General features: G+C 49.8%; 1 protein-coding gene across 1 annotated transcript; it reads left to right on the top strand.

Moving 5' to 3' along the window:
- Nucleotides 1-2,595: 2,595 nt before the first annotated feature.
- On the top strand, nt 2,596-12,889 carry S100a10 (S100 calcium binding protein A10). The gene is made up of 3 exons (XM_075978267.1): nt 2,596-2,735; nt 9,136-9,288; nt 12,500-12,889. The coding sequence occupies exons 2-3, from the start codon at nt 9,157-9,159 to the stop codon at nt 12,659-12,661; spliced, it is 294 nt and encodes a 97-aa protein (XP_075834382.1). The 5' UTR covers nt 2,596-2,735; nt 9,136-9,156; the 3' UTR covers nt 12,662-12,889.
- The last annotated feature ends 321 nt before the right edge of the window (nt 12,890-13,210 follow it).

Raw genomic sequence — 13,210 nt, 5'->3', positions numbered from 1 at the left:
AGAGGGAGCAGGGAGAGGAGGAAAGTTGTGGAGCAAAAAGAGAATACTACAAATTTTCAAAATCAGTATTGTTAAGTTGGGAGCATAGACCCCAGACCCTCACATCTGTCCTAGCCCCGGGGCCTGAGAGCTGTATTGGTCTGAACTCCAAATCCCTAAGGGGTCAGGACCACTCGCACAGAGTATTTAAGTGAACTCCCAAAAGAGGATCACGTGGTCCCTTTTCCTTCCTCCTGGTGGTTGCATTCGCGGCCCCTCGGGGCTACCCGAAAGTGCAGGAATCCCATTAAACCTGGATATTTCTTAATTTGGCTTGCTTTGATTTGTCTTGATTGGGAATTTGCATTGGCAGAGAGCTCGCATTAGGAAAAATTCCTAACGGTATAATCATAATTATGTAAATATATACATAAGACTAGAAAGAAATGCATGGTTTGTGCATTTATAAATAAATTTACTTATTGTTTTAGTTGTTATGTTTTGCAAGCCCTCCACGGAAGGAAGATGATTCTTAGGTCAGCAGGAGGGCTCAGAGAGTACAGGTATTGCTGTGGAAGCCTGATGACCTGAGTTCAATCCCTGAATCCCACAGAACCAGGGAAGAACAGACTCCTAAAAACTGTCCTCTGAGAGCCACATAAGCGCTCTGGCACATGTGCATGTGGGAGTGTGCGCACTTACACAGTCACATAACAACTTCGAAACACATTCATTCAGACACAATCAGAGCCCATACACATGTTTCAAAGGTTGTAACATTTTTACAGATTGAAGAGTTACAGTGACAGCTGGATTATTTGAGTTTTCATCAAATGTTGCTTCCTCCATGATGCAGATTGTTCCCCCCTCCCCCAAGGGGTCTTAGAAGCCCCTCTCCAACATTCTTGTACTGCTCACCAATCACTGGGAATTGAAAATTCTTTGCACCCTATAAGCCTCTTCGCTGATACAGCATCCAAATCAGGCCAAATCAAACGGAATTGGAAAAAGCCCAGGTTTAATGGGTAAAACGCTCCCGGATGATTTTCTAACCTCCAGAGAGGAGACAGGAAAGAGAGACCAAAAATCCACGTGCCTGTTTTCTAGGGGGGCAGTTTAAATATCCGGTAGGAAAAGTCTTGAGCATCTCTGGGGGAGGGATGGTCATTTGGCAGGCTTTCTGAGATGGGGCAGTTTGGAGAGAGATGGGAGAGGAGCCTCGGGTGTGGAACTTCCACTAGAACATTCCAGACTCTTTGGGTATATGGATGCCAGGGTTTGGGGTGAAACTTCCACTAGAACAGGAATTTTACTTACTACTTCCCCAGAAAGGTTAGGGCTCTTTGAGAGAAAAGACAATTCTTGCTTTTCTGAAGCCCCAGGGCCTAGCACACACTAAACATCCTAAGGCTTGTGGCCCAGCTGAAGAAAGCCAGCAGTAGAAATCTCCTAAATACAATTGCATCTTCCCTGGGACCAAAGGGGAGGGGCAGGATTTCCTCCCCTGGTGCAGACGACCTGGGGCCTAGGAGGCCTGTAGGAAGAACTGGAAGAAGCGCCCCGTGAAGAGCGGAGCTGAGATTTAGCAGACCCTGGAGAAAAGAGAGCTGAAACAAGTTGGGTTTTCCTGACTCCTGCCAAGACTGTCACGTGGTGGCACTTGGAGGATTCCCTGATTCTGTTCATTCCTTTGGAATCTCTCATTCCTCCAGGACTTCCTCTGGAAATAGGGGAAACCCCCGTGCTGGGGACTGGCCGTGTCTCCAGTCAGCTGCTATGAGTCTGCATCTAACCCCAAACCACAATAAAAATAAGCACGGGGTGGGGGGTGAAAGTCAGTTAGGAGACACTTCAGTTTTCTCTAAATACCTTCCAGAAATTTCTTCAAACAACTTTATAGGGTCAAGAAGAGTCGAAAAGGAGGCCCAGAAACTGCTTGTAGCGACATTGGCAACAGCTCCACAAGCTGTATCAGGAAAGGTGAGCCCTTTTCCAAGAGATCCAAGAGGCCCCTGAAGCTGACTGAGCCAACACCACCGCCAAGGCTAGGCAGGAGCCCGGGGGCCTAGCTTCTGCGCTTAACCTTGGAGACCCCAGGACCGACTGCCAGGATCAGATCCAAGAGGAAACTAGGTGGCCTATTTTGAGAGCTGCCCAGGTGTTCAGGACTCCACACATTTCTCCTTGTCATTCAGAAAATGATTCCTAAACCTGTAGGTTCCGGTAGAACCGCTTGGCTCTGGGTCTGGGCCAGTGTGCCCCGCCCGCAGGACGGCCGGATTCTTATTTCTACACTCACCCACTTTCTAAAACCAAAGCCGAGAGGAAGGGCACGGCTCTGGGTGGGGATGCCCTGAAATATTCGAGACTAAGAGCATTCCTGCTTGCAGGGACGTTTACAATAGGGCTGTCCCTGGGGACGGGCGAGGTTCATCTGTCAGCAGAGTAGAGTGGGAAGGGTGTGTGACCGGCGTGTGTGTGTGTGTGTGTGTGTGTGTGTGTGTGTGTGTGTGTGTGTGTGTGTGTGTGTGTGTGTGTGTGTGTGTGTGTGTGTTGGGGCGGGGTGGGGTGGGGTGGGGTGGGGGGCAGGAAGGGAGGAGCCGGTGGGGAGAGCGGCTGCCTGCCCTCCAGGCTCCTCCCGCTCCGGGGCGCCTCCGCCCTTTGCACCCGCCCTGCGTACAAAGACTCCCGGCCATCAGCGAGCTCCTCTCCGCTGTGTCCAGTTCTTCCTACGACTGCTGCGCCTCGAGGGCCAGGTGAGTCTCTCCCCCTCACCTGCCCAGGGGAACCCCATACCCTGCTCGATCTGAACTCCAGCTCTGCTTTGGGAAGTGCTGTGCCCCGTGGGCCTGGGTGGGGCCACCCTCCCACTTGCAGACACCCCCAGACCCGTTGGGGCGGAGGCGACGCTTGTCTGCAGCTACCCCACCCTGGCGTTGGGGCCGCTGTTCCTTTGACCTCTTCCCTTTGGCGTACTATTCTTCACTCTCGCCATTCCTACTTTGCAACAGTCTTAGGAGTTAACTAGTGCTAGCCAGACCTCAGTCCAGATGTTCCTAGCCTCTCCACAGCAGGGCTGCCGGAACCAATCTGGGCCAGGGAGGACTGGCGGCTTGGCAGCTGGAGGATTCCCTTTTTAAAGGGCCCTGCTCCGCTAGGTGATCTGCCCCAGTGCAAGTTGCAGGTTGGTGGGGAAGGATCTCAGGGCGAAGGCAAGGCCTTCTGTTTGTTGTCTTCATGAAGAAGTTCTGGGGTGAGAGGGAGTGAGGCGATTTTTCTCTAGCAAGTTTCTCTCTTGCTATTGAATTTAAGAAAGGGACCCAGCAGGAGGTGGAGTGAGAGCAGTCTTGGTGAGCAATCTTCAGGCCCAAATTGATTTGATGTGATGCTACAGATGGAGGTCAGGGCCCTAGCTTGGCCACAGGATTGACCTCTTTTCCAGACCTTCCTGGGAGGTCTCCTGAGAACTATTGCTGAGATTGGCAAGGCAAACAGAAAAGTAACAGATCGGCAAAGAGCCTAGGGCCAAATACTGAAATTCGCTAACCCACCTCCCTTCATCCTCCCACCCCCACCCCAGGGAAGCTAAATTCTGTTGGGTGGAGTTAGCACGAAGGGTTCCAGGATCCTCCTAGTGATCTGAGACCTGTGACTCAGCTGTGAGACCATGGGTGCGGCCTCGCTGGTCGATAGCTGTGGATGCTTGGACAGAACACTCCCTGAAGGAAAAGAGGAACTGTGCCATCTTCCAGGGCAGTTCCAAGAGGAAATGAGTCACACTCGAACTGGCCACCAACCTGAAGGATGGATTTCTTGACTGAGCTGCCTGGGAGGGTAGTGGTTAGACTGGCAAGGCCGTGGCAAGACCGTTGATGGTTAGCACCAGGTTGCTGCCCTATGGCGGGAGGCCTCAGTTTCACTGGGCTTTGCTTCTCTTCTTGAGAGGTTTCCAGTTGGTGCTGCATGTTTCTCCTCCTGAAGTTTGAGTTTGAAGTGGAAACAAACACCCTGTCAGACAGCTTGGCCTTCAGTGGGTTTCAGCAAACTGCAAACGATAGTGCCAGGGGTTGTGCAGGGATGAGTTCATGTGACTTCCTGAGATTTCATTACCCACGTCTCCCCCACAGATTCCTAGCAACGTCTATTCAGTCTCCTTTCAACATGGTTAAAGAGGATGCTCCTGACAGCCAAAGAGGACTTAGAGCCTGCATTTCAGTCCACCGGGGGTTTTGGTTTGCTTGGTGTTATTTGGGTTCACTCTGATTTCTGTGTGATCTGTTTCCTGTCTTTTCCTGGACACAGAATGAGATAAGCCCTTGTCCTCCTATGCCTGGCCTCTGGCCAGCTTCTGAGCAGTCACCCCAGTGTGGTCAGGCCCTGGGCTGGGTGGTGCTGAGGCTGGATGCCTCCCCGATTTTCAGAGAGAGAGAGAGAGAGAGAGAGAGAGAGAGAGAGAGATTGATTTCAAGCACTAAACTGTTATGCTGTTATGCTCTTGGATACAGTCCATCCATTTAAACATAGCTAAGGGAGACAATGAGATTCTTTCAGAATTATAAAATATGTTCACAGTGCTGGGAAAAGCTGGACTAAAGTATGGGCTCTGTCCTAAGCTTCCCATTTCCTCAGGCCTGGAATCTTAGGAATCATACAGCGAAAGCAAAAGGGAGTAGCAGGCTTAGCATGTGTGAGGCGCTAGTTCCTCAGAGGGAGAGAGGGAGGGAGAGACTTGCTTTTAAAGCAATGTTCAGGACTTTCTACCTCTCCAACTAAATAATCCCTACTGTTGCCATATTGTCCTTGGTTTTGGCTGAATCACGACAGCTCCTGGTAGAAAAGTGGGTGTTTTTGGTTGGATTAGAGTAGGTTTCTCAGTTCTTTCTTCCTACTGAATTGCTTCTGGAACTTTCTTTTGCAGATCACGTCTGTAGTAAGCAAGTTTTGTTTGGTGAGAGAGCCTGAGCCAAAATCCATTATTTTAAACTCACTCCTCCAAATATACTTTAAGGGTCAGATTCAAAAATGCTTTCTGGATTCAATTAGAGCAAAACAAAACAAAGAAAGGGTTCTTCAAACTCCCCTAAACAAAAGAACAGAAACTCTAAATGTTTTTTAAATAATGAATGTTTATGTTCCCTGACACCCTAATTAATTCTGGGTGGTTCAAAAAAAAAAGCATGAGATGGACAAAATACAGATGAACAAAGTAAATCAGGCCTCCAGCTTCTGAGATTTATAGCCTAGACCTGGGCATAAGTCCAGGACAGACATTTGGGATTGCTCAGGAAGAAGGACTCCCCTCCTGCCTTCTGGGCCTCCCAGAAAGACCAAGGGAGAGAATGAGAACATTCTTGGCTCCTAAGCTTGTAAGTGAGGTGTGCAAGGTAGGTGTTGGTGTAAGAGCTACAAAAAACAGAGTTGTTTTCTGCAGAGAGACAGTTGAGACCTGTTGCTCAGGCTAACATGTGAGGGGCATAAGCAGACATACGAACCAAATGGTTGAAGGGAAGGTGAGTGGGCCCCGAGGTAGGTGGATCCATCCCAGGGAGCCCGTGAGTGGACCTGGTGAGTGGACCCGGTGAGTGGACCTGGTGAGTGGACCCCGAGGCAGGTGGGTCCATCCCTGGAAGGCGTGATGAATGAAAACAAAAGAAAGCACAGGCAGGAGTGAGAAGCTCGGCCATCCGACCAGACCTGCTTAGCAGGACAGGCATCCCCCCTCACCCCCCTGCTCCCAGTCGTGTCTGGAATGTGCTCTGCACTCTGCCATGACGTCTTAGGTGAGCCCTGTTGGGCCCCTTTCTCCGCCCTTCCCAGAACCCATCTCCTTTAGCTGCTGAACTCTGAGCTGCCAAACTGTCAGCTATCTATGGATAATCTCATCTGTTTCTCAGCTACTTTGAACCATCTGTTTTACAATGGTAATTAATCATCTCTCAGTTAAAACAGAGTAATATGTGGTTCTTGACCAAGGCAGCTGTAGGACCAAGGCAGCTTGGGTGGACAGCAGCACCGGATTGTGTATACCAGGTATGGGATGGGGTGTCAGGACACAGAACAGACTCCCCTGCCTCTCAGACAGAGTCCCAAGGCCCTCGTGACAAAGTGTTACCCAACCAGAAGGGGAAGACGTGCCCCATCCGGAGTGGAGTTGTGGGGTGTTAGGTGGAGTGGCGGTGCCAGATTTGGGTTCCTGGAAAGCTTCACTCTAGTAGCGCACTATGGGGTGAGCCCGGCGGTGCCAGCCCCACCCAGAAAAGGACAGTTCATAGCTCTTGGGACTGCCCCTGCCACACCTGGATCCTCTGCCTCCTTTTAAACTTTCTCCAGGACAATTCCTTGTGTGTAGCACTGGTCAGGGCCCTCTGGGATCATGGGCATCACTTGTGAATTTCAACTCAGTTTCGCTTTGTGGCCATCCCTTATCTCTGTTCTTACTGCAGGACTCTCGAACAAGCAGGGAGTCAGTTGGCTGCTCTGTTCACCGGTGTGGGAAATAAAACAGCCAGGGGGAACCAGGGAGGGAGGACCAAAGGGCAGATAAGAGGCTTCAGGGAGGAACTTTGCCACTTCATAACCAGCTGGGTAAGGAAGGAGTGGACTGACCTCAGACGCGAGCACTCACTCCTGGCTAAGGTAGCCTGACCTCACCCTCTTGAAGAGGACATTCAAGAGAGGCCAGGGCTTCCTTGGCTTACCACTCGCCTTTCTGGGGAGTACTAAGTTGACCTGTTTTTCTATTTGAGGGAACCCCTAGCCTGCCTGTTACTCCTTTTTCTCTAGGTCTGCAGTACACTTCCTGGTGTCTGGCTCCTTTCCTGGGTTGTTGAAGCGCTGAGGTGGCATCCCATGTCCTTTAGGTGACTTTCCCAGTTCAGTTCTCTTCAGTTCCTGCACTTCCAAATCAATGCAGGCAAGGCAGACTCCTTGGGAGCCTGTTGCCACCACCAGAAACCCATATCCGGGAGTGGGGAGGTGGGGCAGATCCGAGCAGCGAAGGAAGGGAGGAGAAAGGAGTGGCTCTTCCGGATTTCATGGCACCATGCACCTTGACATGTCACCTTGTTGCTGTCCAAGCCATGCAGATGAATCATGCCAGGTCCTGATTGACAGTGCTCTCAGAAGTGGCATTGTCTGTAGCTGGCTCTTGTACTTTATTGGAGACAAAGGGGTAGACATTATAATCCTTAAACCTAACTTTTCAATGCTAGTGTTCAGTACTACACCTTTGGCTTTGTAAAAGATAATACTCAGAGCCAGGCCTAGTGGCACAGGCCTGTAAGACCTCACTCATGAGGAAGAGGCAGAGGCAGAGGCAGAGGCAGAGGCAGAGGCAGAGGCAGAGGCAGAGGCAGAGGCAGAGGCAGAGGCAGAGAGGCAGAGGCAGAGGCAGAGGCAGAGGCAGAGGCAGAGGCAGAGGCAGAGGCAGAGGCAGAGGCAGAGGCAGAGGCAGAGGCAGAGGCAGAGGCAGAGGCAGAGGCAGAGGCAGAGGCAGAGGCAGAGGCAGAGGCAGAGGCAGAGGCAGAGGCAGAGGCAGAGGCAGAGGCAGAGGCAGAGGCAGAGGCAGAGGCAGAGGCAGAGGCAGAGGCAGAGGCAGAGGCAGAGGCAGAGGCAGAGGCAGAGGCAGAGGCAGAGGCAGAGGCAGAGGCAGAGGCAGAGGCAGAGGCAGAGGCAGAGGCAGAGGCAGAGGCAGAGGCAGAGGCAGAGGCAGAGGCAGAGGCAGAGGCAGAGGCAGAGGCAGAGGCAGAGGCAGAGGCAGAGGCAGAGGCAGAGGCAGAGGCAGAGGCAGAGGCAGAGGCAGAGGCAGAGGCAGAGGCAGAGGCAGAGGCAGAGGCAGAGGCAGAGGCAGAGGCAGAGGCAGAGGCAGAGGCAGAGGCAGAGGCAGAGGCAGAGGCAGAGGCAGAGGCAGAGGCAGAGGCAGAGGCAGAGGCAGAGGCAGAGGCAGAGGCAGAGGCAGAGGCAGAGGCAGAGGCAGAGGCAGAGGCAGAGGCAGAGGCAGAGGCAGAGGCAGAGGCAGAGGCAGAGGCAGAGGCAGAGGCAGAGGCAGAGGCAGAGGCAGAGGCAGAGGCAGGAGGATCTCAAGTTAAGGCCATCCTAGTCCACTTAGTGGGACCCTGTCCCAAAATAAAAAGTGGAAAGAGAGCTAGGGGGGATGTAGGTCAGTGATAAGGAGATGTGCCGAGTATGAGTGAGGTTCTAGGGTTCCGTGCTTTTGTGTCTGTTGGGGTGGCTTACAGAATTTGGGGATCTGTACTGAACGGGCATCTGTCAGCGGCAGGAATCAGACCAAAGCACATCCCAAGTTCCTGTTGTTGCTCTTCAGCGGGGGAAGTGCCAACCTCTCCCTCTATCTGAACTCAAAACTACATGTGGATACTGAGCTCCATTAGGAGCTGGGTCCTGGCGAAACGTTTGCCCAAGTTCATTGTACCAGAACGCAGTGACCTAGCGCTTCCTTTCCTCTCTTTAGACTCTTCATGGGGAAAGGCCCATAGTCTTTCACCATACACTCTTTCACTACAGAGTGTGAGGAAAACACTCCGGAGAGTCCTGCTGATGATGGACCCGGCTCCCGAAGGAGCCTGCATGCACTCTTACCTATTCCTCCTCTGCTGAACTGGACAGTGGACTTTACAAAGCGTGTACTCAGGCAGGAAAGCTGCATCTACCGCTGGAGAACAAGTCCAGAGTGCTATGAGATTATACATTTCCATCTGGAAGCTCACTTCTAACCTCTGGAATCAGATTGGTTCAGATTCCTACGTCATGCCTGGAGGGATGAAATTTCTGTGTTAACCAGGTTGGACTTGTGGCTTGTTGGTGTTCAGCCATGTCTAAGAGTCATATTTTCAGTGCCAAGGGAAATAAGGAAGCATCTTCTTTCATTTAGCATTTTGCAGTTGAAAGGAAGATCTCTTGTCTTGCTTTCCGAGAAAATTAAACTTTTGTATCTTGATTAGGAGCTCTGCAGAATAGCTGACAGCCAGGCAAATCCCACATTCTGAGGTCCAATCCCTGAAGTGTCCGTTGTCACCAAGATTGATTGAATTTTATTAAAAAAAACCATCTATTTTATCATTTCCCATTGCCCCTGCAGACTTTCAGTACACGTGGTTTCAAAGTTAATGCAGACTGTTTCACTGTGCCCTTTGACAGGTTTCAACACACCTCTCCAAGATGCCTTCTCAGATGGAGCACGCCATGGAAACCATGATGCTGACATTCCACAGATTTGCAGGGGACAAAGACTACTTGACAAAGGAGGACTTGAGAGTGCTCATGGAAAGGGAGTTCCCTGGGTTTTTGGAAGTAAGTGTTGAAAGTCTTGGAACCAGACATAAAAGTCAAAGTGCCCTTCCCTTGTTCTCCCATCCCTTCCCTGTAGGGCCACTACTTGGAAATGTTTCATTTGTTTACTTAGTAGACAGTGTCAGGATAGCACTGGGGCAGCAGAGTAGAGGAGACTCCGCCCCTGCCCTCAGTCTGTGGGTGGAAATATCCACACCCACTGGAACAACATGACGAGAAAAGTCTTTCCACGGGGTGTAATGGATAAAGGATGCCGCTCCTCAGGGCTATAGCCCTCATGACAGAGGCTCTACGTCCCCGTCACCTGCCGCTTGAAACAACTTGAATCTCCTTTATGTGGGGGTGTGAGCTGCAGGTTGACCCAGGTCTTATTTCTACAAAGAGCTCTACTGGAGAACTCTGCTGTACTCAAATCCTCTTAAATCCACAGGGACAAAAAGAATTTTCTTCTTTTTCCAGCACTAACCAATAAAGGGATCATGTTAATTGTTAATGCAAAATGTCACTCTAGAAATACTGCCTTTTACAATGAAAATGTCAACTTAGGAGCCTAGAAGCACAGTCTAGGTTTGACCTCACTTCGGTCAGACTGAACAACCCCTGAAGACTAGGAATCTTCAGATATGCCACTCAAGACAGTGAGTCCACTAGGCATAATTGTCCTTCGATTTCATAGGTCCTCAGGAGAGAGATGTTGAATTTAATGCTCACCTAAGACAAACACACCTGATACAATAGCAGACTGTGGTACAATCCCATCTTTTTTTGAAAAGAAAGGATAGTTCTTACACTGTGTGTTCAATAGTGCATTCATCTCTGAAGGGTAAAGGAAGTGATGGTAAAGGCTGGATCCGGCCTCTTGTCATGGGCCTGATAAATAGCACATTACCTAAGGGCCTGACTCTTGCGCTAATAAGCATAGGACTTTGCAGAAGACTGCTTTTACACATCATCAGTTTCGGTTACGTGACCCAGTCCCTCCCTCTGAACTGCAATGGCCCTAGCGCTGTCTCAGTGAGCTGGAGTATACAGTTCTCTGTGGCGTGGGCACCATGCTACAGTTCCTGACAAGGGCTGAGAAGATCTAGCCGTGGGTTGCTCCCACGCTCTAGTCCTGGTTCCCTCCTCTCTGAAATGAGAGCGCTGAACATACTTATTCGCATACCCACTTTTAACTTGTTGTAATCCTTCTAGACAAGCATAAAATCCAGGAGCAAAATGGATTCATTGTAAGTCAGCCCGTCACATCAACGGAGGCATTCTCGATGCTAAAACACCCGTTAATCGTGTGTGACGTATGACACACACCCTTTCATACTCAAGGCTTTGTGACATGAGAAACATAGAGTGTTGGGGTGTTTGCAGTGGGGTGTGCTCCACACAGCGGAATAGTTTATTCCAGGCACAGACAGGGTCGTCACTCTAGACCTGTACTCAGGCATTTACAGAGCATTTTGTTTCTAAAGTAGATGGCTTATGTCATCCAAATTTCGCTCACTCTGACCACAGCCAGGAAGCAGGCGGTGAGGCCAGAATTAGCTACACAGAGAAGGGTTTCAGTTGATAGCGTACGGGAGGAGTTCGCAGCCTCCAGTAGACAATGTGACTCCTTTACCATAGGAGATCTCTGGTGCAGTTTGTATGCATCCAGCATGCTGAAAATATTGCACGTCAGTTCCCACACTAATTCTGCAGTCATTGGAATGCATAAGTGCCTTTTAACAGCCTCTAATGCAACAGAGGTTATTTCCCTCTCTGCGATAGCATGGACCTATCGGAGTAACCACACTTTTGCACTTCTAAACAATGTGGCAACAAAAGGGATAGTCGAACTAATCACCATTGAAACAAGATGAAAGTCAAGGAGTCTGCCTGTCTCTCCCTGCCCCACACAGGGCATTAATGCTATGCACTGAGGAGTTTATGATTCTGTCATACAAATTCATTTGAGTGTGTGTGTGTGTGTGTGTGTGTGTGTGTGTGTGTGTGTGTAAAGGTCAAAGTTTGACGTTAGGTATCATTCCTCAATATTCAATATTCTCTGCCTTATTGTTTTTTTTACATTTGTCTGTTTATTTTGTATGCATCTCTGTGTACCATCACATGCATGTGGAGGTCAGAGAAAAGCTTGGGGAAGTAGGCTACAGGGGTCTAGCTTAGGTCATCAGTCATAGCAGAAAGTCCCTGTTAGCCACTGAGTTATCTCACAGGCCTATCACATTTTTTTGAAATAAGGTCTCTCACTGACCCTGGACCTGGTCCATTTGGCTAGACTAGCTGGTCAGTAAGCCTCGAAAGTCTTTATGTTTCTGCCTCCCTGCTGCTTCAACTCCAGGAGTGCACTGCTGTGCACTGCTGCGCCAGCTTTTCGTGGGGCTACAGATCCAAACTCAGGCTCTCGTGCTGGCGCCTACCCACCAGTCACCCTCCCAGCCACACACACTTGTCCAGACACTTGTCCAGTGTATGACATCATTGTTATACCAATGACGAGAATAAGGTGGCGTGGGTGTACCAACTCAAAGAATGGTAGGAAGGCCAGGAGTAGCTCACGGGCAGGGCACGTAACCAGCCAGTCCATGAAGCATGGGAGTCACCCTAGAGAGGGCACTTACACCCAGACTCCTCTATCCGTAGTTGATATGTGAAGACAAACTAAACTGTGCAATGGACTCGGGCTCCACAGAGAGTAAGACAGACAGACGGCTCCCTTGCTGGGTCCCAGCCACACGAAGGGAAGAAGAGCTCGCTGCATCTGCTCTAAAGCTAAAACCCAGCGTCCTCATCAGCACCTACTTAGAGCACATACCACAGGGACCTGAAACTTACCCTCAAATGATCTGAGGTGGTTTCTGCATGAAGCGTTCCCCTTCTAAGGGTCTGAATATGGTGTCAGTAATGAAAATTATTTGTTTGTTTGTTTGTTTGTTTTAAAATCTAAGTGTGAAGTCAAAAATGGCAAGTGTGGTTCTTAGGCATAATCTAAATATGTCATTACTAAAAGTGGATTCCCAAGACAAACAAAAACACGCTGAGGAGTTACAAAGGTCACAGAGGACCTGAGACAAGAGCTTGAATACTCGAGAGGTTATGCTTGTGCCCAGGTTGTCAGCAGTTTGGATCGGGTACGATGATGTCATCCCCGTCATTAACTGATACTGTTTTCCTTTGTTCGTTCCTCATTTATTTATTTATGTTTATTTATCTATAGAATCAAAAGGACCCCATGGCTGTGGACAAAATAATGAAGGACCTGGACCAGTGCCGAGACGGCAAAGTCGGCTTCCAGAGCTTTCTGTCACTAGTTGCAGGGCTCATTATTGCGTGCAATGACTATTTTGTAGTACACATGAAGCAGAAGGGAAAGAAGTAGGCCCAGTGATGCCCTGGTACTCCCTCCTTGATGCGTTTCTCCCCGAGGAATCGGCCTCACTGCTTCTCGAGAGCAGATCAGGGCCCTTAGGAAAGTGCAGACGCCATCCACCTCCAATTCGACAAGCAGAGAAAGCAAAGGGAATGCAGCGACAGAGAAGCTTGTGATTTTTATATTGTTTCCACCCTTCTGCCCTCAATAAAGACAGTCCCTTTTTTTAGTTCTGAATTTGAGGTGGCTGTTTGTTGCGTCCTCTGAAATGCTTGCTCCCTGCTTCTTTGGCTCCTGAAGAGTCAGCATAGCCTCGGGCAGCCAGCACACAACAGGGCTTTCTTCACAGAACCAGCGAAATGAGAACACACTCCATTCAGGCTTGGAGCCTGACTTTTTTATTTGCTCTTGAAGCTATGTCTATGTGATGGATCAAAGTTCAAAGTGTTACAAGAGGGCTCTTCAAGAACATATTCTACTTCTGTAACTCCTTAACAAAGTCTTCCCCAGTTAAATGGGTGCTTTTATAGCCAGCACCTTGGATGCCTGAAATATCTG

This window comes from Microtus pennsylvanicus, chromosome 7 (assembly GCF_037038515.1).
Source record: "Microtus pennsylvanicus isolate mMicPen1 chromosome 7, mMicPen1.hap1, whole genome shotgun sequence".
NCBI classification, from domain to species: domain Eukaryota; kingdom Metazoa; phylum Chordata; class Mammalia; order Rodentia; family Cricetidae; genus Microtus; species Microtus pennsylvanicus.
The sequence above is the reverse complement of the archived record's forward strand: the minus strand, read 5'-3'. Positions and strand labels throughout refer to the sequence as shown.